This window comes from Ruditapes philippinarum, unplaced genomic scaffold (assembly GCF_026571515.1).
Source record: "Ruditapes philippinarum isolate M1 unplaced genomic scaffold, ASM2657151v2 ctg2220_1_1_1_1, whole genome shotgun sequence".
NCBI lineage: Eukaryota > Metazoa > Mollusca > Bivalvia > Venerida > Veneridae > Ruditapes > Ruditapes philippinarum.
In genome coordinates, this window is record NW_026852925.1 from 51549 (window position 1) to 78750 (window position 27202).

The 27202-nt window shown below is 32.0% G+C and overlaps 1 protein-coding gene across 1 annotated transcript; it reads right to left on the minus strand.

The window, feature by feature from the left end:
- Positions 1 to 20961: 20961 nt before the first annotated feature.
- LOC132728326 (uncharacterized) lies at positions 20962 to 25773 on the minus strand. Its single transcript, XM_060713980.1, has 3 exons — positions 25603 to 25773; positions 24299 to 24523; positions 20962 to 21465 (listed from the first exon to the last, which is right to left on the minus strand). The coding sequence occupies exons 1-3, from the start codon at positions 25669 to 25671 to the stop codon at positions 21016 to 21018; spliced, it is 744 nt and encodes a 247-aa protein (XP_060569963.1). The 5' UTR covers positions 25672 to 25773; the 3' UTR covers positions 20962 to 21015.
- Positions 25774 to 27202: the final 1429 nt, after the last annotated feature.

A 27202-nucleotide genomic window follows, 5' to 3' on the forward strand; every position in this document is an offset into this window, starting at 1 on the left:
GAAGGTTGAGTAACGTCTCGAAAAAAAGCCTTATTTTAAGATAATGGATGAGTTTCGTGAAAAACGTGCAAAACTTAAGAGTGATGTCTGAAGTCAAAGAGTCTCATTTAAACATAATAAAACAGTTTGAATTAATTGCATGGTGGGAAATTATACAAATTGTTGATCTTACAATACTCCACTAACATTTATAAAGTTATCTGGGAATAAGCACAACATTGTATGTAAACTGTACATGGTGATCGAGTATGCAAAACTATTTTTCGTAAGCAATTTGCTATTTGACAAAAGCAAACAATTATGGTTCGAAATATTTATATAGAAATTTTTTTATAATGCAAAAATACTGTGGCATACTTTTTTCATTGAAAATAGGCCAAAATTACTGCATATCAAAGTATGTTTATCTTAATTCACAATCAATATGGCCTGATAGAAATATTAATACGTCTCGATTGATCTTTTATTAATCCAATCAATACATTTCGATAGTTCAATGTTTGATATTTTATACCTTGTGAAAAGTTCAATCACTCTCAACAGCTTCAGACAAGGTGATATTAATATGCCATGACTTGGCAAACTTTTTAAATAATTCCATTTATCTTTGAACAAAAATGAAGCGAACAAGGCGCTCAATGGGATTCGTCGACCGGTTGTTAATTTAGGGGTCTGAAGGGGACAAAGGTTGTTTTTTTTATTAAAGGCACTTTATGTCTCAGAAACAAATACGTTTTCTTAAGAAAGAACAAAGATGAGTTTTATCATGCTTAAATAATTGTTCTCTGATGAAAGAAGAGACGAATGTAAAAGTATTTGTCATTAAATTAACCAAATGTAAACACAGTAGTATTTTGACTTCCATACAAAATACTAAATCAGTAAATTTTAATAAATTGCTTAGTAGGAACAAAAACAAAACAAAAAACGATCTTAGTAACTTTTTCGAAAATATAACAGAATACTAAAAATAAACAGCTTTTGAGGAAAAAAAGGGCATTTCTGAGGCATTGTGGGCCTTTAAATAAAGTGTCCGGGGAGGAATGATCCGTTTAAACCAAAGATATGAATATGTCCTTGGTTAGACTACACGGAGGTTCATGCTGGCCAAAGTAAACATTATTATACATTATTAATTATGCTGTTATAAAGAAAATTTATGAATGCAATTTATGCTTGTAAGCAAAAAGAATCACTCACGCAGAGTTTTATCGTCATGAAAGACCATATAACCTTACCGCAAATTCTAAGTTTTTATACTGTGAGTCAGTTTTTATGATAATGATTTACCAATGGGTTAAAATGTTATAATATCTATACGACGGCGACGACGGCCGAACGGTAAAGGTCCCTGGCGGCTCACTTATATGTATGTTCGAATCCCGCTAAGGATATTTTATTTTAAGTTCGTGCTTGAAATAATATATAGACGGAAAGGGGAGATTTTCTTCCACAAGCAAATCTGGAAAGCCGCCAAAATGACCGCAACAGTAGCGGTGTAGTCTGAAGTTTATGCAAATAAGTAAATAATATCTATATAGAAAACTATTTCTTTCCCATTTTACATCAAGTGTCCTTAAACCAGTACAGTCAAATACATCTTTTTTTCTCTTCATATTTATACATAAAGTTTGATTTGTCCGCTTTTAAATTGTAATGTGTGGTGAGCAAAGATTCTTAGTAAACAAGGTTTGTTTAAGTCCGGGTTCATCTATTCATGCATTTCGGGATATGAAGATCTTTTTTCTTTTTAAAAGTTCTCAATGCTATTACAACATAGAGAAAAATTCGCCATTGCAAAATATTGACAGCCTCAAATTGCCAGGTACCTGATTAAGTCAGCAAAATAAAAATTATATATATCATAAGTAGATATATTCATATCTTTTTTTATTTCTTTTTCATTTTGAATTTTCAATGACTTCATCAAAAAAAAATTTCCACCCATAGCCTAGACACACGCGTGATTGCATGAACATGTATCTTCCTGACATAGATTTTAAAGTTCAGATCAGGGTAAGCTGATATCAATTGCCAATCAATAATTGATTAAATACTCGTTAATCAAATGTATAGCAAATGCGAATCAGAAGAACGGCGTATCTACTGTTTATTTATACCGATCCATACTCGTTCGCATTCATCTTAAATAGGGGAATATATAGACAAATTACATCTAAATATGGAAATCTTATCAACTATATATGCATCACATTTACATACATTAGTAATACGAAATGAATGAGCCGATTTCAAATGTAGGACAGGGAAATGATAAAATATACAATTCGCGTGAATGTGTCAATGACTTATTACTTACTATTCATCACTTTTTCATCATCACTTATTCATCCTTACTTATTCACGATTACTTATTCACCATCACTTATTCATCACCATTCATAATCATCATTATTATCATCATCATCATCATCAACAACAACAGCAGCAACAACAACAACAACAACAACAGTAATAATAACAACAACAATAACAACATAACAATAATGATTTAATTATATTACTATCATTGTAATTTTAACATCATTATAATAATATATATTATAATATTAATACTAATAATAAAAACAATAATAATAATATATGATATAATGATATAACTATCATCATCATTTTAACATCATCATCATTATCATCTTCATTATCGTGATTATCATTATTATCCACAATATACGTTTTATTAAGTAACAATTTAAAGGCACATGAAGCCTTAGAAATAAGTACTTTCTTCTGTAGAAAGAACAATCATCTGTTATTTTAAGGTTGTAATAATGAATGTAGAATATGTGAGATTTCCATAACCATAAGAAAATTATCAACGAATATGAAACATTTTTTGTCAAAAGTAGCAAAATGTTAACAAAGTAGTAGTTTGACTTCAATACCAAATACTAAATCACTTTAAGTGTGTTAATTGACGAATGGCAAAAGAAGCAAAAGATGGTTCAGGTATATGGCCATTGGGTAACTTTTTGGAAACTGTAACAGGGCAATAAAAGAAAGAAATTAAAAAAAATTCAAAATGAAAGCATTTGAATCCTTATTGGCCTGTAAAAAAGCAGTTCTATACGGTTACATTCGGACAACTGTAATGAACAAATACGCTACTGTCATAAAAACGATTTTTTTGTGTGAACATGCTTTTAGATTGTAAAGGGATAACACAGTGTCATTAGAATGGGTCAAAGTTTTATAATTGTATAATGACATATTAATTTATTTTTATCAATTAAAGAAAGAGTGTTGATGAATATCTCTTTATTAAATATTATGGCAGATTGATTTATGTCACCGACATTGATGATAACGATAAAACAGGCCAAATAATTACCATCCAGTGCTACCTGTTTTGTTGGAAAACGACCCAGGTTCGTACAGGTTGGAATAATTACCACCATAGATTACCGGTTTTATTGTTTACATTTTTTTAAATCTTTTTTTACAGATGAAAAAATATGGCCATTATTCGGGGTCTTTGGAATAGATCTTTTTCTCAATTAACTCGACTTATGTAATAGTCCACATATATATGTTAAAGTTAGCCCTAGACCCATAAATACCATTCCGAGTAATCGGTTACCTGGTGTGTAGTAGGTGCACCACTAGAAGTGAAACCCGTCTGTATTAAATCATGATTATGGTACCAGATATATGACCCGCTTAAATTTTGAAACTCAGACATGCGGTTTTTATGGAATCTTCAATGTGACACGTTAGTGCCATTCCACCCTTGTGTACCCGCGATAGCTACTGACGTTTTAAGAAACCGTTTCTTTACATTGTAAGTGCAACGGACCAACATCTCTTCCGTAGAAAACTGAAAAAAGAGACTTTCAAAATGCCGTTTTGCCTTAGTTTAGAGTGATATTCTATATTTATAGCTCATATAATGGCGTTTTTTTATGGGAAAAACACTTGTACACACGATACAATCTCAATTGAACCTTAGACCATGTTTATAAGAAAATGAAATGAAACATTCGGTCACTATTTTAAATACAAGTGTATAATGTTATCGTTTTATTTTCCTATGTTCACACCACACAAACACTATGATAACCTGTTATCCTAAGGTGAAATGGGATTTTTTTCTGTCTGTCCAATATTTGATATAAAAATCATTGAGTGTTAGATTAAGTCTCAACTTCTTATTTACCAATTTATTGTCAATAATGACATAATGCTTGAAAATGCATTAAATAATGACACATGCTTTACAATAAGTGAATAAAATCTTTGAATACACTGTCTGCGACTGTAATTAAAATGCAATATCTCCTATAATCGGAATAAATAAAAAAACAACGTATATTAATTAGTTTATATCAATTAAAGATATGAAAGGTATTGAAAATAATTTTAACGGCATTGAAATCCTACCGCTTGCAAAGAAATTGCACTGTGGGATCCGCAAATATTTACATACAGTGCATTACTCAACACGTCCGTTGCATTGAGAATCAAGCCTTCTCAATTTTGATGATAATACGATTAATTTATTTCTATTTATTTTTTCAATCTATTCCTGTAAATGTATATCTTTATTCTTAATCTGTTTCATATGGTGGCTTATTTGTGCCATTCGTGTTTTCGCCCCGCGACCCCGCCAGAAGAAAAGTCGAGAACTAACAAGGTAAAATGGCGCGGTCGCGTGGCGAAAAACACGAATGGCACATATCAGCCACCATAATTTCATATTCTATTTCTTTATCTCTTTTTTTCCAGTAGAATAAAGCGTCAAAGCAACTCTCCCACGTTGAACTATGGTCACGAGAACTTGCAAGAGCCTCCTCCAAAGAACTGGCAAGATTCTTTTTTTTTTTTTTAATGCGTTTATTTAAGGTCGCCGCCGGAAAGCCCATATGGGCGACCGTACACTCAAGTCGGGTCATCCTAGAGCGTCCCGCCGAGATTTTTCGTCGATTTTTTCCCAGCTTTATTGGTGGAGGAAGACCCCAGGTGCCCCTCCGGGCATTATTTCAGGCACGAGCGGGCACCTGGGTAGAACCACCGACCTTCCGTAAGCCAGCTGGATGGCTTCCTCACATGAAAGATTTCGGCAAGATTCTTTTTATCGTGCCATATATATTTTATATAGGTGATAAAGCTTTTTTAAAATAAACCAATTGTATGTTCCCGTCGACTTCCTAGAAAGATTTGAACCCATTGTAGCTGTAAGGTAAACGTTTTGAAGTCGGGGGCGACATAAACCAGTTACAATTGACTATAGTGGCTCTGAAAATGCTTCAACACCACGTGGGTGCGCAATTGCTGATTGTAATTATATAATGCTCTCTAGTAAGATTTGAACCCATTGTTTTGAAGGGTATTTGTTAAAAGTCGGGTCGACATAAACCAGTTGCAATGGCTATAGTGGCTTTGAAAATGTGTCAACACCACGTGGGTGCGTAACAGCTGAATGTAATTTTAAAATGCATTGTCGCGTTGGGTTTATTCTCGAACATTTCATTTAGTGAATCTTTTTTTAATACCCGTTTTAATGATTTTGCCCGGGTTCATCCTGTATTAAAAGAACAGTATGCCACAAGTTACAATTACAATGAAACTCCTTCAGTCCGTACGTTGATAAATGACAAATTTATATCAAAAATATTAGCTATATGCTTTTATCATTTGTAGGCTAAAAAACCAGTTATACATTTTTGAATAGGTAGTAGGTTCTTCGACAAGGTCAATGTCAGCATTTCAAAAACGTCAATTCTTACCCGCGTTTATGATAAGGTTGATCAAAACATTCATTGAGTGCATGAGATATACCCGCTCATTACATTTTCCGCCTTTGATCATTTTCAATTTCAATATCTAATATTGAAATGTAGAGGTATATCTAATGTTTGAAGGCCACTCCAGGGCACTTGGATAAGAATAAATTTTCAAATTACATTTTTTTGTATAGCAATTAAGCAATACTACAGGTGCGAGTTTGATGTAACTAAATACCAAAAACATTGTATGTTAAACTTAACATGCGAGTACAAGTGAACCAGGTTTAGTAAATTTTATAATAAACAAGAGGACCATGATCTCCCTAAAGTTAATCCCTGTGATTAACCATATGGTTAAGGAGATGATGTACATGTAATTTAATAAAAAATGTTGATAACAAAGAACGAGGGACCCTCGAGACGGCTTCATTATCTTCACAAGGGCTCACATTTAAGAAATTTGTTCTGCGGTCAGCTAAAATGTTTACTGTTTCTACCGCTGTGCAGTAGTTCATTGGAGTAGGGTAAGCTTCTAGTGATAAATCGGAGTAGGAACTGCTTAATGAAAGGCACAATATGTCTGAGAAAACAGAGCAAAAGATGTAAAAGATAGCTCATGTGAGTGGCAATATTTTTTTTTTAAACTGTCACAAGATACCAAAAAAAAAAGTTTTTGAGAAATGAAAATGTTAGCATTTCTGAGGCACAATGGGCTTTAAATGCGGCAATAACATGTTTTGCTGATAGGGAGGCTTCGTGTTTACACGTCAACGAGACTTTGCCCACCAATCTAGGCGCATTTGATCACGTTTTTTTAATTAGACATTGGTGCATCATTATGATATCTTTCCTGAAAATAATCGTAGGTCCCTTTATCCGTGTCCCTTTAAGAAACACTATGAATTGATTTATGGAGAATTTACAAGATTTGACCCATACACCGCCTACCGTAAATCAATTGATCAAAATGGAGAATGTAATTCCACGTGATAACAAAATGGACGACAAAAGACCTGATTTGTTTCATGTTCGAAGCTTGAAACCAGTGTGTAGGTTCCAGCGAGATAGACAATATAACAAATAAAAGAAGAAACATTAGCTCTAGATCTATTTTTTCAGGAAAGAGTCTTTTTCACGAAAAAGGCATTTTTTTCAAACACCCGGCTGAACGGTGATTCCGAGCAAATTTTGTAAATGCTAATTAATATTTGCATATACCATAGGGGACTCGGTTCGGTAGCCACGTGTCATATAGTCCACCTTTTATGACTATCTACATATTACACATGTTTCACCTATTTTAATGATACTTGTACAGTAGATCAAAAGAACCTACACACCAAGGTAATAAATTATTCAATTATATTTGATAAGATTAATTTTTAAATATTTTGGAACAATTTTCTTTAATTTTCGCCGCTGTTTAACGCTTTAGGTATTCTTAATGTTACGAAAAGGGCGACCTAAGTGGCACACACATGTTTATTTTCAAATTACCGGAGAGAAAATTACTCAAAATTTCTAAATTACAGCAAGTCCCCGCTGTCAATCAAGATCACAATGTCAATCTGGTAAATGACAGCTTTATTTAAGTTCCGTTCTTTCACATGACTAACATTAATCTAAAATTTCTAGATATAACTATCATAATTAGTAGGAATGATTCAGAAATACTCAGGGGCAATAACTCCGTCGTGACCGATAACAGAAGTAACAAGGTAAAATGTATCACTGCGCTTTGATAAATCAAAGGGCTGCAAGCTCTGTGGTATTTTCTGATCTTTGCAATCTAAATCATACTGACTTTCTGTATGTATTTTCCTATATAGGTTTATTTTTATATACTATAATTCATCTTACGCAGCGACTGCGTTAAGATTTTTTTCTATAACAGTTTGAGATTGATACATATGGAATTTTGCATGACTAGAGTTGCATCAAAAATCATTTTTTATGACAGCCACACTTTATCCTTGCATATCGTGGCTACTTCCTTAACAAAGACATTTAAAAAAAAGTTGCCTCTACTAGGATTTGAACCTTAGGCCTCTCACACCCTAAACGAGCGCGATACCCCTGCACCACGGTGAAGTAATACGTAATATGTAGCCTGAATAAAAACAAATACATTGTAATTCTAAATTGAGAATTTCCATTTCGTGTTTGTAATCCTTATCAATTTCGAGGTATTTTGTTCACGATAAACCTGTTTAACACTGATAAAAATAATTTAGCGAAAATCTTCTCGCCAAAACAGTCCGACATGTATATATATATTCCACATTTCAAACTTTTTTTCCCAGCGGCTCTGTTGTCGGCAGTCAGATTTATTTGTATACTACGCCCTGGAGTATTCAGTAATCGACATAGCTAAAAATAGCATTTTCATTGATTAAAATGATATTCATCCGCGGAATTTGTGATTGTAACCTCATATTTCTATTGACTAATCTGAACTTTCAATGCACTGTAATTCGTTAAATGCCAACATTAAAAATTATTCTGTCTTTTAAATTGCTGGTTTTTAAGCAGTTTTGAGTGAGAACTACTTTGCGTTGTTAGGTCTGTTAGGAAATTCTGTGTTAGACCGTGGATGTTAGCTATGTATTTACTGATCTTGCGATCAGAAAATACAAAAACTGTATTTACTGAATGAAATACATTACAATCCTTTATGAAGATTTAAGAGCACCTCCATAAGACTTTTCCATGATCTTAACGTAAACCAGGCAACACAGCATAGCTCTACAAGATCTTTTTGAATCAATTTACTATTCAGTGGCCTGTAGATACTTATTTTTTCCCGGCGAAGACGTTACCGGAGAAACGATCGGAACTAAATAAACGGTTGTAACCAGCTCAACTTGGCTTGCGTTGTCTTCTTTATTCTTTCTTTTTCCCAAAGTGATACCAACACTTATAAGGTCATATGGTAAACATGTACATTATTTCAGGCACAAGAAAATAATTGAGGGTACAACCGATCATCCGTAAGCTAGGTGGATAACATCCTCACATGAAAGCCAAAGTTCCTGGTGGAATTCGAAGCCACGTCTGTGAGAGGCAAGTGGATTCGAAGTAAGTGACCTTAACCATTTTGCAAAAGTGGCATCGAAGTCGCATTAATAGATGTTACATCCATGCTGACTGGCAAAAATCTATACTGTCATAGTTACTGTTGCTAGCTTTTTTTTAGTTTTAATTTTGGAATCATTTTAACTTTCAATGAACTGTTTAAAATTCATTACTGGGTAAATCCATAACACAACTTCAGCGGGAAATTTGTGAAAAATCTCGTGTTTCAGCTGCAAGACCGGCAAAAGTTTATTCTCTCATAACTAGGTTGGCAAAAAATTGAAGTAAAAATGTATGTTGAATTTACAAAATTTATTTTTCATTATTACGTTTCTAAATTCATTAAAGTATAACAAGAAAAAAACAAAACAAAAAAACTTCGAAACAAAACTAAAATGATCACAATAACAGTCATACGTGAAAATATAGTGATGCATGTGTAAATCACGAAACAATTCGCTAAATTATATATACATAAAATGAAACAACAACAAAATAAAATAAGAAGAAACTATTAAAAGAAAATATTATGAGTAACGTGAGGGAGGGGGTATTGGGATTTGAAGGAATATTATATATTCACACATATATATGTGTCATAATATCACCTTAGTGCAGTGATAGCTTAACTCCTTATGTAATAGGAGTTAACACGTTACTGCACTAAGGTGAAAATCTTATCATTTTGGCGATATTAACATTTATTAGGTAAAGGGCAATAACTTGCATATACTAGAGTGATTTCCCTTTGAAATATCTAAATATCATTTTGGCGATATTTACATTTTGTGGGTTAAGGGAAATAACTTGCGTGGCATTATATTATTATAAAATACCAGAGTGATTTCCCTTTAAAATGCACAAACTAGTGCAAATCAATCAATGGTCTTCAGCCAATAATTGAAACATGTAATATGAATATTGGACAATTCAATTCAATATCTTTAATTCTTTTAAGAGATTGCACAATATATACATGTTCATCATTAGACAGCATAAGGACCAAGGGTCTTAGGCATTAAAATAAATGAAAACAACAAATAAGTGTCTAAAAGTCCCATTACAGTATCATTATTGATGATATTGTTTGCAACACATGAAGGGAGGCTACTCAAATTCACATGAAGGCAATCTCCCATGCAGTGATCTCCCCTTACAATATTAATTACTGGCTTTAGCGAGAACGGGGCGCAGCGTTTTGAATGGAGATTATTCAGACAAAAAATGAAAGGAGGTTATTCAAATAACACATGAAAGGATATAACTAAAACAACACATGAAGGGAGACTACTCAACACATGAAGGGAGATAACTAAAACAACACATGAAGGGAGGTTATTTAAACAAGAGGGCCATGATGGCCCTGAAGTCGCTCACCTGTATATAGGCCCCCGAAGCTGGGCCAGTTTAAACCCCAGGGCTTTTATTTGAACAAACTTGGTAGACACCCATTAGAAGATGTTTCATGCTAAACATCTAAGGTCTAGCTGGTCAAGTTTTTTCTTTACACATATAGTAAAAAACAATGACACACCTGGGGCAGGGCCAGTTTTGACCCCAGGGCTTTTATTTGAACAATCTTTGTAGACACTTACTAGAAAATGTTTCAGGCTTAATATCTAAACTCTAGCTATTCGGGTTTTTTCAAAGAAGATTTTTAAGTTTTTGCTATACACATATAAGGATAATTAATGTCCCCCGGGGCGGGGCCAATTTTGACCCCAGGGCTTTTATTTGAACAAACTTTGTAGACACTCACTAGAAGATGCTTCGTGCTTAATATCTAAACTCTAGCTATTTGAGTTTTTTCAAAAAAGATTTTTTAAGTTTTTGTTATACACATATAAGGAAAATGAATGACCCCCGGGGCGGGGCCAATTTTGACCCCAGGGCTTTTATTTGAACAAACTTGGTAGACACTCACTAGAAGATTTTTCATGCTTAGTATCTAAACTTTAGCTATTTGGTTTTTTTTCAAAGAAGATTTTTTAAGTTTTTGCTATACACATATAAGGAAAATCAATGACCCCCGGGGCGGGGCCACTTTTGACCCCAGGGCTTTTATTTGAACAAACTTGGTAGACACCCATTAGAAGATGTTTCATGCTAAATATCTTAGCTCTAGCTCTTCGTGTTCTTTAAAAGAAGATTTTTTAAGTTTTTACTATATGCATATAGGGAAAATCAATGACCCCCTGGGGCGGGGCCAATTTTGACCCCATGGCTTTTATTTGAACAATCTTGGTAGACACTCACTAGAAGATGTTTCATGCCAAATATCTAAGCTCTAGCTCTTTGGGTTTTATAGAAGAAGACATTTAAAGTTTTTTTCTTTTGGTTGCCATGGCAACCAGAGTTCTGCATGGAATTAGATTCTTTGAACAATTTTCAAAGGTGACCACCAAAGAAACATTCCTGTGAAGTTTGGATGAAATTGGCTTAGTGGTTTATGAGGAGATGTAATTTAAAGTAAAAGTTTACGGACGACGGACGAAAAGCGATCACAAAAGCTCACCCTGTCACTTTGTGACAGGTGAGCTAAAAATACATGAAGGGAGTTTACTCAAACAACACATGAAGGGAGGTAACTCACATGAAGGGAGGTAACTGAAACAAAAGCAAAATATGAACTGAAAAAAGAACACTCAAAAATATGATAACATCAAATAAACAATTATAGGAAAAATATACATATTTATAATGTAACAGTATTTTGTATTGCATGCATGTCTTTTTTTAATGGAAGGTACATAACTCTTACAATCACATATGTAATACAACAAATCTTATACAAAAAGATTATGTATCATGAATCATTTTACAAGTTATAAATAAAATTTTACAATGAAAGGGGTGGGGGCAAGCAAATTTTTTTTCAATCATGGAATGAAAGAATTTCATAACCATCATCCAAAGAGAAATCAAAGTGCTGCAGCACTGAATGCGACGGACATGCAACTGGGGAGACATTTTGGTTTTCTTTAGAAAAAAAAATAAAACACAAAATATATAACAGAGAAAATTTGTTCCATACAAGGAGCAATATATTTTGTGTCCCAATCTGATATAATCCAGATTTTCTACTTTCAAGCAGAATGAAATATATGCCTAAAACCCTGGTCAAACTTGTAAATCAGTGTCATTATCGATTTATTCCAAGAAATGATATGTAAATGGAAAAAAAAACTTTCAACGACATATTTCTAAAATAAAACCATGCAAATAGACTTCAAGCATAATTTATACCACGGATAAATCCGTGATTATACATGTGAGAATGTTATTTAGAATTGCTTCGTGTTTTAACATAGTGGGCATATAGACAATAAAATATAAGTCATTTGTATTTTTATTTCTTTTGGATATGTACGTCTCATTAAAAATATTTTTGGTTAAAATCATCAGCAATTAATAGTCACCGTATTTTTTAGATTTTTTTTTATTTGCAAGGGCCAGAGCACATCGTTTTTATTTTAATCTAAATGTCACATTTTTTTTAAAAGCACTATAGTGTTTAGTTGTCCTTTTCATTTTCACATTAAATTACATTTTCAACTTGTTTGCTTCTTACAATTGTATAGAATATCTAAAAGTATTGCATGTGAACAAAGTAAGTATCCGCTGGTTTATAACATGTATAATGTGTAGTTTGTGTACTCCCCACTGTCCGAAAATCAGCACAGGTAAAGCAGAATCTATTTTTAGAATAGCGAAGGTTAACTCATATCGTGACCTAGAAAATGTATCTAATTTATTAATAACTGCTGAATATTCAGCTAAACCCGCGGTATGAGTCACGAAAATAGTTCTTCTTTTATTAATGCGCGAGTTATTCTAGAGTCCAAAAAACTTTTGATTTGTTAATAATAATGTTTTGTATAATGTAGAAATATTTATTTCCTACTAATAATTTCTTGGAACTCAGAGCTTACACCTTTATTATAGTATAATTTGCTGTCCTACTTTTTCGACAGCGGTAAATCGTTTCGGCAGTAATTTGCATAATTGCGCAATAATACTACGGGACTACAACGTTTTTATCAATCATATACGTCCATATTTTAACTTGGATAACTTAATTTGAAATTAAAAAGGCTAAATATGGAAGATTTTAAGATATCCCGACATAGTATGGGAGTTTTAAAGGATCAAATTCATGTACTTTTTCTTGGGCTGTTAATCGGTTGAGGACACTTTGCGCGAGTGTAGCAGACGAAATCCCATGTAGATGACTTAGCTCTGAACGCGCCTGAGGGCGCGTCCGTCGCAAAAAAGAATCAGGATCAAATAATGGTACCATTAAACGAAGAAAAATAAAATTAATTTCATTTGAGATATCTTTGATGGGTCCACACAAGTTTTAATTTTAGTGCAAATGCATATGAGATATTAAGTACATGAAAATTAAAAATGCTTTACAAGGCAAATAATTTCAGCTATTTTTATTTGAAACTGAAGTGTTGTGATTCTCAGGCCAATATGATACTTTATACATAGTTTTGTAAGTTTTGAAATAACCAATCAAAAATTTTGCAAGTTTCCTATATGTCTTCTCTTTTATTCATCTCTAATGACACATAAACTTTTATCAATGCCCTGAACTTAAAAAAAACTTATGCAAGAACTTAGCTACGGATCTGGATCAAATCATTGTCCAGCATTTTCAGAAATGTTGACCAATACTGCCATTAGATAATCATCTTCTATATCAAACTACCCCACCCTGCACCTCTTGTTCTGGTTCAAGCTAATCAATCTAACATTATAATTTTCAAAAAAGACGGTGTCTTAATTTATACATGAACATTCCAAAAGAAATAATAGCAAATATCCACAGATATACATACATTATTATGTATATTTAGCTCCACAAACTAACACAATCCCTGAGAAACTGGCTTTGAAGTTCAATTCAATATCACCATCAATACAATAAAACGCAAATATTCACAAATATACATAGTAACTTTCCATCCATATTCTAAGACGAATTTGTCTGTTATTTTATATTTATATAAAAAATTATATATATTTTTTCATTATATATTTTTTTATTCAATATTATCACATGTTTTCAAATTGTATTATAACCATCATATATTTTACAATAATTACACAATAACATTAAACATAAAATGATAACACTGTTTTTTACTAAAAATTTCCAACCATATTCTGAGATGGCTTAAAGTGTCTCTTTCTTTATATAAAAAATTATATATTTTTTCTATATAATATCACATGATCAAGCTGGCATGTTTACAAATTGTATTATAACCATCATATATTTCTTTACAACAATTATACAGAATTATTGAACATAACAACACATCATTTTTCACAAAGAAAGTTGTAGTTAAGTTACTAAATGTCACTTAAAGGCACATTATATGCCTCAGAAATAAACAAATTTGTACTTCTTTAGAAGGAGCAAACATGAACTTTATAATTATAATGTTAAAATAATGGTTTGAGAGAGTGTAATGTGCTTGTAACCTAACGAAAGATATTTAGCAATAAATGTGAAATAATCTGTCATAAAGGTAAGCAAAATGTAAACAAAGTAGTATTATGTCTTCCATACAAAAATAATAATTCACTATAACTGCACTAATTGCAAAAAAGCAACAAATGAAAAGGATTGTTCAGGTAATTGGCCCAATGTGAAACTTTTTGGATACTATAAAGTGGGCCAAATTAAAAACCTTTTTAGGAATAAAATTAAAAGCATTTCTGACACATAATGGGCCTTTATTATATACACCTTCATTAAACTTGTCCTGAAAATGATTTCAAAGTTATAATTTCAAAGCTTCCATAGACCTGTTTCACAGAAGTTTTTTATACAATTAAAATAGTATGCTGACAACCTCACTGACTAGTCCAAGTCAGGGGCGACAAATCAATTGTCCGTATTGCCCGGGTTGTCCCACAGCCTGTACAGAAAGGTAAAATATCATACGGACAAGGAACAAATGATTAAGACAAAACAGGCAATTAAGTGAAAATTCAGATTTTGCCGGCCCTGCATTAAGTAATGTTAATGCTTATATTTGATCTATTTTTGCTACATGTGACTTTGTACGTGTTACGGTGTATATGAGATCATGTGACAAATTTACACAAACTTAATTTTGATGTCTTGCCTTAATTTCATGAAACATGACTACAAATTAAACGTTGTAAAAGATGATGAAAACAAATAAAGTATTTACAATTTGATGATATCAAAATGTTTGTAAAATCTAAGGCAATTCAACTACTTTAAAGTGTATAAAGCTATATATCTGGTGCATTTTTGTCATGTTTGAATTTTGGTTTATACTGAATTTCTTTTAGTTTGTAAATATAAGCTTACAGGCAGACTTTCGAATATGTTCCTGGAACCAACCAGTACTGAGCAATATGTGTGAAGTTATTTGCTCAAGGACACAACGACTTGCCCCTGACAGGGTTTGAACCCATGCAGCTAGCGATCATTAGATTACTAGTCTGATGCCTTTAAACCACTTGGCCATGCTGCCACTTTTTGAATTTTGTAAAAGAATACTTATAAAATACATGTACCTGTATGAAAGAAATATGTTTGTATAGTGAATGGCACATCATTGTTAGAAATCATTGATAAATGAGCCGTGTCATGACAAAACCAACATAATGGGTTTGCGACCAGCATGGATCCAGACCAGCCTGCGCATCCGCGCAGTCTGATCAGGATCCATGCTGTTCGCTATCTGTTTCTATACTGGTTATAGAGTTTGTAAGCGAACAGCATGGATCCTGATCAGACTGCGCGGATGCGCAGGCTGGTCTGGATCCATGCTGGTCGCAAACCCATTATGTTGGTTTTGTCATGACACGGCTCAAATGGTTAAAAACTAAAATAGCAGCACGGTATTTTGTTCCGGAACATTTCTTTTTATTTTTATGTACAATCTTTATGTGTGCTAAATTACAGAAGCATTTCTATAGTTAATACCCATCTGAGAATCGACCATAATTTCATGGGAACAACATAATTTTCCTGTTTATGAAGTTTATAAAAATATTTCATAAGATATAGCTTTATACACTTTGAAAGACAACAAATATTTACTTTCTAAGACAAAGTTTTTACATGTATGTCTTGCAAATAAATTTCATCTTACACATGATCAATGATAAAAATGATTATCAAAATTGTCACGAAAGTAAATTTTTTCTCAATTCACTCTTGTATCAACAAATATCTAGAAAGTTTGGGGAGCATATTAATTATTGTGTTAATAAAATGCTTGAATAGACTATAAATAAAGACTTAATATACAAGGCAATAGTTCAATCTTGATGAACAAAATTTGATGTCAGTAGAATAAGTACATGTACAAGACCGGTAATCAAAACACAGTTACTGCCCTTTTTTAGTTTACCAGCCATCCATTTATTTTATAGTATCAAAAACACTAAATTTGTAAAACCATTTATGGCATTTAAATCAATGGAAGTTTTGTAAGATGTCACTAGATTTATGAGTCACCAACATGTGTCTATGTGTCACATCACAAATATTGATGACCAGTTAATAATTATATGTACAAATGAACCAGCAACTGAGTTTTTCGTACATAACCTCTTGTATCATAATACAGGGGACTTGAAATACTGTTATTTACAAAAGTTTTTTGATGTACATTGTAAATAATTCAACTTCGAATAACCAGGCATTCCTGAAAATCCATGTATGTGTAGTCTGGCCTGAACAGGCCAGTCTGAGCATCTATGTAGTATGACAAGGCCAGCCTGAACATCTATGTAGTATGACAAGGCTAGCCTGAACATTCATACAGTATGACAAGGCCAGCCTGAACATCTGTGAAGTATGACAAAGCCAGCCTGAACATCTATGTAGTATGACAAGGCCAGTCTGAACATCTATGTAGTATGACAAGGCTAGCCTGAACATCTATGTAGTATGACAAGGCCAGTCTGATCATATATGCAGTATGAACAGGCCAGTCTGAACATTCTTTGAAGTATGACAAGGCCAGTCTGAACATCTATGTAGTATGACAAGGCTAGCCTGAACATCTATGTAGTATGACAAGGCCAGTCTGATCATATATGTAGTATGAACAGGCCAGTCTGAACATTCTTTGAAGTATGACAAGGCCAGTCTGAACATCTATGTAGTATGACAAGGCTAGCCTGAACATCTATGTAGTATGACAAGGCCAGTCTGATCATATATGTAGTATGAACAGGCCAGTCTGAACATTCTTTGAAGTATGACAAGGCCAGTCTGAACATCTATGTAGTATGACAAGTCTTGCCTGAACATCTATGAAGTTTGACCAGGCCAGCCTGAACATCTATTAAGTATAACAAGGCCAGCCTGAACATCTATTAAGTATGACAAGGCCAGCCTAACATCTATCAAGTATAAAAAGGTCAGCCTGAACATCTATTAAGTATGACAAGGCCAGCCTAACATCTATCAAGTATAACAAGGCCAGCCTGAACATCTATATAGTATAACAAGGCCAGCCTGAACATCTATCAAGTATGACAAGGCCAGCCTAACATCTATGCAGTATAACAAGGCCAGCCTGAACATCTATATAGTATGACAAGGCCAGCCTGAACATCTATCAAGTATAACAAGGCCAGCCTGAACATCTATATAGTATGACCAGGCCAGTCTGAACATCTATGCAGTTTGCCAAGGCCAGCCTGGATTTCTATGCAGAATGACAAGGCCAGCCTGAACATCAATACAGTATGAAAATTTGAGCCTGTATGACCAGGCTCTATACTGTTTATTGACCAATTTCAGCATTTTGATAATTATAACCCCTCACATGAACAAATGGATAACTCCAAGTACAAGAGGAGACATCTCCATCGCACAAACTTAAAAAGTCAGTGTAAGGGCAAATTTTTTAAAAAATATTTATGTTTTTTCTGTATATGTAAGGCGGTACCATTGTGGTTAACTGTGATGAAATTCTGTTGTTTTTTTTTAATAATCATCGCAACACAAATGTCAGGTGACATTATTCGTCTAATTCTGATTGGTCCAGATTACAGTCAGAAAATAGTTTCTCTTTCAAATGTTCTGATGGGTTTCCCTCGTCAACTTCACGGCACAATGTCTTTAGCTGGAAAAAAAAAGAACGATAAATATTACAATTAATTTTACTTCATATCAATCTGGTCAAAACCAGTTGAATTCATTATTATAAATCATGTAAAAATTTATAAGTTTTTTTTTTAAGAACAGAAATATCAACTAAATTTTTAAAATTTAATTGATGATATCATTTTTTTCCCAGAATGTTGATAATTTAAAAAAATTCATGAATTATTTTCATCCAAGAACTTTAACAATGGTAAAATTTATTCTATATATGTATATAGAAATAACCTATATAAAATAATGTACATTTAAATAAGTGTCATTATTTGATACTAAATTAAAAGCAAAAGCAAAACCTCACTTTAGCTTTGGCTATTCCATTCATTGTTGAATGATAGTCATATTTGGTGTCACTATTTAAGTTAGAATTGTTGTTTTCTTTGAAGGTGTTTCACAGTGTTTGGTGTTTTTGATGTGTCATTCTTTTTTGTAGAATACACTTAAAGTTGAGCCATGGTCTTTCAAATCTACTTAGAAAGACCCTGAGGTTGGGGAAATATGCAATATTTTTGCTATAATTAATAAACTCTGTTGGATTTTAGATCTTTTTTATTATCTGTAATAAGCTATATGTTTAAAAATAAATTCTGAAAATGAGATCTTAAAAATAAAAGTGTTTTGATACAAATAAGAAGAAAAATTAATTTGAATAATGAACTTTAAATAATGAACAGTTTGTTAAATTCTAATTAAAACCTACTAGGCTAATAATTCATTTAACATGATCATGACAAAAAATAACTTAACAACGAACAAGAATAACAAAATCAAACATAGTTGCTTAATCAAAAACAATTAAAGGGAGAATATCACCATCTGAATGTTAGTAAAATTATTACACAAGTAACCTCCCTTTGTCTGTCATTTAAAGCTGTCAAAAAACAGTGAAATAAACATTTCATAATTATGCAAATAAATGTTATTTTTAGATACTGATCTAAACAGTTGGACATAAAAAAGAAACATAAATACATATGATATAATTAAATTGAATCATTGTTTTCAGAAAACAAAACAAGATCAATGATCCTTTGCAAATGAATTATTCAAAATAAAAGAGTGAGATTGTAAATTATTTAAAAAGTAAACGTCATAATGAATCGTTTACTGAAAATACCAATCGGTTTTCCACCATGTACCATATTTATACTTATATTTATTTTAAAGTCATTTTTAAACACTGCCAAAGTGAATATACATGACTTCACAAAAATAATTTGACACTGTATACAAAAATATTCAAAAAAATCTCAATATCATTAATTTCATAAATCATTGTTTTTTTTCTGAAGTTGAAATTGTTAAAATACTGATTTTTTTGTATTTTATCAGATGGCGGTTAAAAATTTGTTATTTATGTATACTTATCTAAATATTAGGATCATTTATGATTATTGACATAAACTGAATTCAGATATTTGCTTGTGTAAAAAATATTTCAATGGCTACAAATTATAAAAAAAAAAGAATATGCATTTAAAGGTTGAACTTCTAAATTTGTCACAACTAATTTAACATAACTATAAGACATAATAAATTATATAAATATATATTTCACTTCCCCCGCCCCCCTAAACTGTCACAATTTATGCGTCACTAATATTTCAATGCATGTTATAATACATGCATTTTATTCAAAAAACATTTTGAGGTAATTTAGAAGTTGTCACAACAAATTTAACATATAAGACATATATTAATCATACAGATGTACATTTTATCTTTTTTCTTTTATCAAACTGTCACAATATAAGTGTCACAAAGTTGTCACAATATGTTTCCAATTTTCACTATAGTAACAGCAAAAATGTTATGTCTATACTTTGCTATGGTTTTAATGTTATCAACAAGTTTCTTCATCTATGAACACATTTAGAACTGTAATTTCCACACAAACGTACATGTAAAACTGCAGATTTCCTTGGTCAATGCTCAGAAGCAAAATTATCTAAGGATATATAAAATATAAAATATTCTAACTATTTTTACTATGTAAAGTTGAATCACTATACTAAATGCATGTACTCTCACATTAATATAAAACACTTTAATTAAAATTATATCACTCTACCACATACATGTACTCTCATATAAAAATAAACACTTTAAAATAAATTATAGCACTCTACATGATAGTTCACGGTATACACTAGAAGATTATAAAAATATACTTTAATCTATATAATTAACTTATAATTAACTTTAAACTATATAATTAAGATTCATTCTTTATAAATCAACAACTCTTTTTTAGGTTACATAGTATAAAATACTCAAATTCCCTCCTATTTAACACTCCTTTCACAACATATTATAACAAACACTTGGAAATATCACTTATTTTCACACACCTGAAAATATCACTCATGTTTTTGTTTCTCTCTACATTTTTTCAATACATTTTATATTAAACCGCTTCTTCTCAATGACTTTAATCGGAAGACTATTAATGCTTTGATCAGTCTCTTTCACTCACTTTAAAGCATACTGAAAAATTCAGATTTACAAATTATCACTTTACAGCACTTTGAAATACAATTATGAAATTCACTGTAATATCACTTTCTTTAAATCACTCTCCCTATGGAAAATTTACTAAATTATATATAATTCTCTTTTATATCACTTTCTTGCACTCTCTTTGAGGTAGAGATATATCACATAACACTTTCTAGCATACTGTTAATGAGTTAAAATTTAAAAAATCACTTTTATTTATATCACTTTTCGATAAGGTACAGTACACACTTGCTTGCAATATATACACTTTTTTTAACATCACTCTTTTGCAATCTCTCCAGCAAACACTATACCATTTTATCTAATGAACCCTTCGCTTTTTGACTAGGCTAGCTACATTTTTTAAACATTTAAAACAAAGCATAGAGATTCTGACTAAAGTCACTAAACAAGTAATGGAACTATTACATTTCGACAAGTCACACACATTCCATGGAAGACTTTTTTAACATCATCCATTCATTTGTAAAATTCAAAATTTTCTATTCTCTAGAAATGTCAAGTTTCTGCCTCTTCAACAATTGTTGGTAGTACAGAGTTACTTCCCTTTAACACTGGATTTTTAAATGATTTTGGTACAATGCTGATGATATCACCATCTAGCCTCCATTCAAGATCATCCATGTCAGATTCAGTGCCTTCTGCTGCTGAATCTTTAGAATGATCAAACAGATTGTCTCCCTTTGAAAACAAACTAGCACTGGAGTTACTCCCCTTGTATCTATTTATAGCTTCTGGTTCCAAGCTGATACTGGCAGATTGTGATTTCATGATAGAACTGGCATTTGATGATGTCATCGAAGTTATGATGTCACTATTTTCGAATGTTTTATCAATCCGTTGCCTTTTCTTCGCACCTGGCCCCAGCTCTTTGTTACCATTATCTGTTATGCTGAGTAGGGACATGGGCATCAGCCCTGAATCTATCTGTATACACCATTGCTTGTACTGAAAAAATAAGTGATATAATTGTTCTAACTGAAACTTCTCAGCTATATAAAGTTTTCTATACATTTGTGCATGTGCTTTGAGTTCTCAAACACTATAATAGTATAAACTATAAAAAGCGAAACTTTTTATATGAACTTAGATGTCTGTAGCTTTAATATACTGTTACATAGCACTTGACATTTTGTTAAGCAAAAATACTGTTAAGTAAATGATTCTTGGTTTGTTTGTTTGTTTCATTTTACGCCTTTTCCCAACAGTATTTCAGTCTTATAGGCGGGTAGTTTCCTAACAATCGTTCCTGGAGAGTTACACCAGTACAAGACTACCTTCCTCCGCACTTAACTACCAAAGCATCTCCCGGGGATCAAACCCATGCCAGAGGTAACTGGATTAGAAGTCATCGACTCTAACCCCTCGACCTAAGAGGCAGTTTCTTGGAAATGAGCAGTATGTGTACATGTATACAGACTGAAAGTTTGTCAATACAATAAGTTATAATTATATCATGTCTGAAAATAAATTGAAAGATAAGAAAATGAATTACTTACTTGAACAGGCACAGAACAATCTATTATTGACTCCACTAAAGTTTAGATGAAGTTTTTCATTCCGGATAATAATAGATCTTCACAAAATAGTTACAGAAATGTGTTTTAATTGTACAAGAAGTTTTAAAGTCAGATTTTTATTTGTAAAGGTACAGCAAAGTCAATTGTCCGAATTGCCCAAATTGTACTACAGCCACTCTGTACGGACAAGTGGAAATTTTCAAGAATTTACTATATAAATATCAACAGACAATACAAAATACAGACAAGTTAAGTAAACTGTACATGTATGTAATGCTTCAGATAAAAACAGATCAGATTTTGCCAACCTTGATTTATTTGGCAACAAACAAGAATTTGCTTTTACATTGGCCAAAACAGTTGAACTGCCAAGTCATGTGCAGGTAGTATTTTTGTTGTTCTTTTTTTTGGGAAATCTGCTTTAAGTTTTAAAGCCATACATATACGCCTTGAACCTTTCCAGTTTTACTCAGAGTAGAGGAAAATGTCAGCTTCACAGTTACTTCTATTAATTTATTTCAGGAACTAGAAAGAATGAAGTAAAACCACAAACCTTCCATAAGCTCAAGGTGGATTATGTATATCTATAAAGCTTTGTTGCTTAAGTACATATATACAAGATTTCTCAATTGAGTAGACTTTATTGTTTGTTTGTTTCTTTCATTTTACGCCTTTTTTCAACAGTATTTCAGTCATATAGGCAGGTAGTTCCCTAAACATGGTCCTTCCTGGAGAGTACACCAGTACTAGACTACCTTCCTCCGCGCTAAACTACCAAAGCATCTACCGGGGATAGGACCCACACCAGAGAGGTAACTGGATTAGAAGGCATCGACTCTAACCCCTCAACCATGGAGGTGTTTAGTATTTATTGAGACCAGCATAAAAATTATGACACTTAAAACCTCTAATATGAGAATTGTTATGAGAACAAACAGCAATATAACAAAGTGGTTTCTGAAACAAACTGAACAATTCTTTTACAAGATTTTATGATAATAAGGGTCATAAGCCTGACAAAATGCTTTGTATATCTTATACAATGCCATATCTTATCTAAAGACCATATTAAGACCATCTTATTTTTAGAACATGCATATTAAGACCATATCAAATATTTTAAGACAGAGTCTGGACCCATTATCTATCAACAGTTTTTGAAAGACCTTTTATTTACATCTTGAATGAACATAACTCATGCAATGATTTCAAGCTACCATCTAGGGAAATTATTCTAAAATAATGCTATCCAGAGTTATCTCTCTTCTCTTCACATTTTATATCATTGTGCCAGGATATTACAAAATTTTTTAAGAATTATTTGACAGTTTAAGGCAAGAATGTACATCATGTTTAATTATCTTGGTCAAAACAAGCATACATGTTAAGTATAAATGCATTCAGCTGGTGCTTTTTTTTTTACAAGTTCTACCAAATTTCTGTTTAAAGCTGCATACCTGCAGATGAGCCAACATATTTGAAGCAGGATCGGCAAAATCAATTGTCTGTATTGCCCATGTTGTACCACAGATGAGCCAACATATTTTAAAGAAATTCAAACTTGAGAAAAATGCACTAAGATTTTAAGAAATGCAAAAATGTTTAAGAATCAAGTAATTTATTTAATTTATGCTATGTGTGATTAATGACTGATTCCGCAGTACTTATCACACTATTTCTTCTGAATGATGAATGCAGTATTGGCTAATTTGCTTATTTTGACCTCTTTTGGGTGATTTATGAGGATTGTACGTGTTACTAACCTTATTTGATCACTACACAATATTTTACTTTTAAATATACTTTTAAAATTTTCATGAATACTTACATGTATTTACATGAATCTTAAGGCATACAGCTTCAAAAGAAAATGATGTAATAGCTGTAAGGAATTTAACATTTTCCTTTCAAATCATTAAACGCCCTTTTGGCATAATTTGAATGTTCAGCAATCAAATTTCATGAAAATGTTAACTCAGTAACTGTGACAGCAAGATAGCATCAAATCATTACCTCCTATATAGTTCACCAAGAACTCTTCGTTCTGGTGAACTGAAGCAAACAAAGGAAACAGGACCATATAACAAAACCATATAAGACTTGTATATAACCTTAATAGTAAAGGATATTCATGAAAAATTCTGTTGACTTTTTAGTTTGGTCAAGAGTTGCTGAATTAAATCCACTTTTCAGTTTGAATTTTTTTTTCAGAAACTACAATTTTTCTCATTATTTCTACCATGTACTTAATGAATAAATACCATTTCCAGCTCATCCCTTAAGGCAAAAACTGCCTTTTCTCTGTTTGCGACAAGGTCTTCTAGGTACTGATACCGTAATTTCTTCCGCGCACGACACTCTCGTGCACTTTGTCTGCTTCGTTCAAGTTTGGCCCTAACATCCATCTTGGAGCTACGACGACCTGGTCTACGGCCTGCACGCTTCTGAGGTCGATCACCAGACATTCCACTAGTACCAGGCTCCTCCTGAAGAAAAATAATTATATGCACAGGTATTAATTATCTACATTCTTTTTAATTTGAACACTTGCCACTCCACTGTATTTAGGGCTTCATTTAAGTTACATGACCAAGTAATTTATATTAGTTTGACAACAAAATCTTTCAGTGACAGACCTGATCTGAGCTTGTCGTAGGTATAAATTATCTACATTCTTTTTAATTTGAATACTAACCATAATCATCTCCAAACTTCCATACATATATGAACATATGTAGCTCCCTGAATGTAAGCAATGCAACCCACAATAGATTTATTAATTATTACTGTTCACTGTACATGGTTGTTACATGATTTGTAAATCCTAGAAATCACAGCCTGAATTGAATTGTGATTAAATTCATGCCAGAATAAATCCCACATGACAAATCAATGGCTTTCTTGAATAAGCAATATTTTGAGAAGTGTAAATCTTATTTTAAATTTTGGATACATAATCAAACTCCAAATTAATACTTGGTAACAGCTTATATAAGATCCAAAGGGACCTGGCACAGTGTTGGGATAGTGTAAAAAAAGTAATTCTAGAAAAAAAATTATACTTTATATATATTTTTTTTAAAAATTACTTTTTTACACTATCCCAACACTGTGCTGGGTCCCTAGCTGTGATAAGATCAGGTACTATTTTTATCAATCATGTGATAGTACAAAGTAAGGTCAATGTGGCTCAAAGCTATGAATAATGCGAGTAATGCTTGCCAATTATGACATCAGTCACCATTTTTAAAAAAGATAGTTAACTTAACTACAAAATTTTCTATCAATCAACTTCATTTAAATTTTGGTTCAATCAGTTGATTAACTAATTAAATTATAATTGATACTTACACAGTAGACCATAATTTGTCTGAAAAAAAGGACTTAATACTGACACGTGAAGATGACTACACCGTATTACAATAACATATAAGTTAAAACTAATGTACAACATATACAGTAAATATTATAACGCGCCATCTTGTCAATAAAACTGTTAATATTGAAAATTATTACTTTGTAGTTTGTAATAAATCAACGAATCAATTAATAAAATGAGACTTACTTTTATATCCGCTTCCTCTTGAGATTCCACAATTTGTAGTTTACTTTCTTTTTCTTCTAAATTACTCATAAGTCAAGGAAAATTGATCTTTTGTAACAGATTTCAGACCATCCTGCTTACAAGTTCACATTTGTTTTTGTTATGATCATTATGCAAACACGAGTCTCGTGACTGAAATGATTCATTCTGATTGGTTTCCTAGTGACCTCATTTCTATTTTTAGTAAAATTCTTTTTTTCGGATTACTCGAATGTTCTAGATTGCGCAATCGGATCGTATTCACTATCTCGGATCCCATTTTGACCCGTACAGTTCCGTAAATACAGAGTTTTCTCCCTTCGAAGTAATCGATTACCCATCCAGGTATAAATAGCCGTAATCGGTATAGCTCATGTGTATATAATTAATTTTTGTAGACATCCTTCAGGAAGGACCATGAGGACAGTTACTAATGTTGCTAGAACTTATTGTTCAACCCTTTTGCCCTTTGATGTGAAAATAATGTTCTTCAATTGTATTCAAAGAGCAATAAAATATTATTAACCAATATAGTTGATTAAATAAAAAGAGTGGGGTTGGGGTCTTTTTATATTTCAGGCAATTATTATATTTTATCCTTGATATTTTTTTCTATCAATAATTGTTCGAAAACACAGTATTGTCAATTGAACTAAACTCTACAACGAAAAAAAGTACCACATACTTTACTGAAATGTGCATAAATTAGGAACCCTGAGATTTTACATTGGATTGTACAATATCTTTAAGTCGTGAAAATCTCACAGCGTAAGTATTGTGTAAGTCTGTATATCTTTCATGTAAATTGGTGATGAATTATCCAACGTCATGTATACAGGTAAATGCTTTTACGTACTGTACACTAAGACGGTGGTCTCACATTGTTATCATTTTTTCAAAAAGTGAATATTATTTTATAGTTTATGTAGTCCTAGATAAATTTAATTGGACAGTATAAAAGTTATAATAAAAACAGTTTTTAGGAAATTTTATTTGACAGGATATGGTTTTGTAAATGTCATTAATTGACTTATATAAGTTTTAATGGCCATATTGGACAAATATTACATATTGGACAAATATATGTTGCTTCTGTATACAACATCCATCGACTAAGCCAATGTATTGTATTGATAAAACAGATCTTCATGTAAATTATGTTGAAGAAAACAAATCGTTGATATATTGAAGTTAGTAATATTTTGAGAATGTTAAGTATAAAGTATAATAAATGACATACTTTCCAAGGTTAAATGATATATAATGGTCAATTTTTCTTCTTACCATTTGCATTTAAACATTTTAATATCGTTTTATTATTTGTACCACAATGTAATCTTCTGTAGGAAAAACATGCAATAGTTTGAATATATTGAGATCATGTTTAAAAAAAAATACAACATAACATTTTAATAAATGATAATGATAATATGAAATTTGTGTAACTAGGGGGGATAATTCTTCAGTAAACTGCTGTGATATGGTCTGTGGAGTTGTCTCCCTTAGATTCAAAATAAATAGTCTCTGAATGGCTTTTCATGTATTTCATGTTTGTGTTTTACGCTTTATATGAAACTTTATG

What these genes read in the sequence shown, in the direction of transcription:
- LOC132728326 (XM_060713980.1), bottom strand. Translation starts at nt 25,671, where the DNA reads ATGAGTAATTTAGAAGAAAAAGAAAGTAAACTACAAATTGTGGAATCT. An exon ending in AAGAGGAAGCGGATATAAAA is followed by an intron (nt 24,524 to 25,602) that starts GTAAGTCTCATT and finishes ATTTTTCTTCAG; the next exon opens with GAGGAGCCTGGTACTAGTGG. An exon ending in TAAGGGATGAGCTGGAAATG is followed by an intron (nt 21,466 to 24,298) that starts GTATTTATTCAT and finishes TTATTTTTTCAG; the next exon opens with TACAAGCAATGGTGTATACA.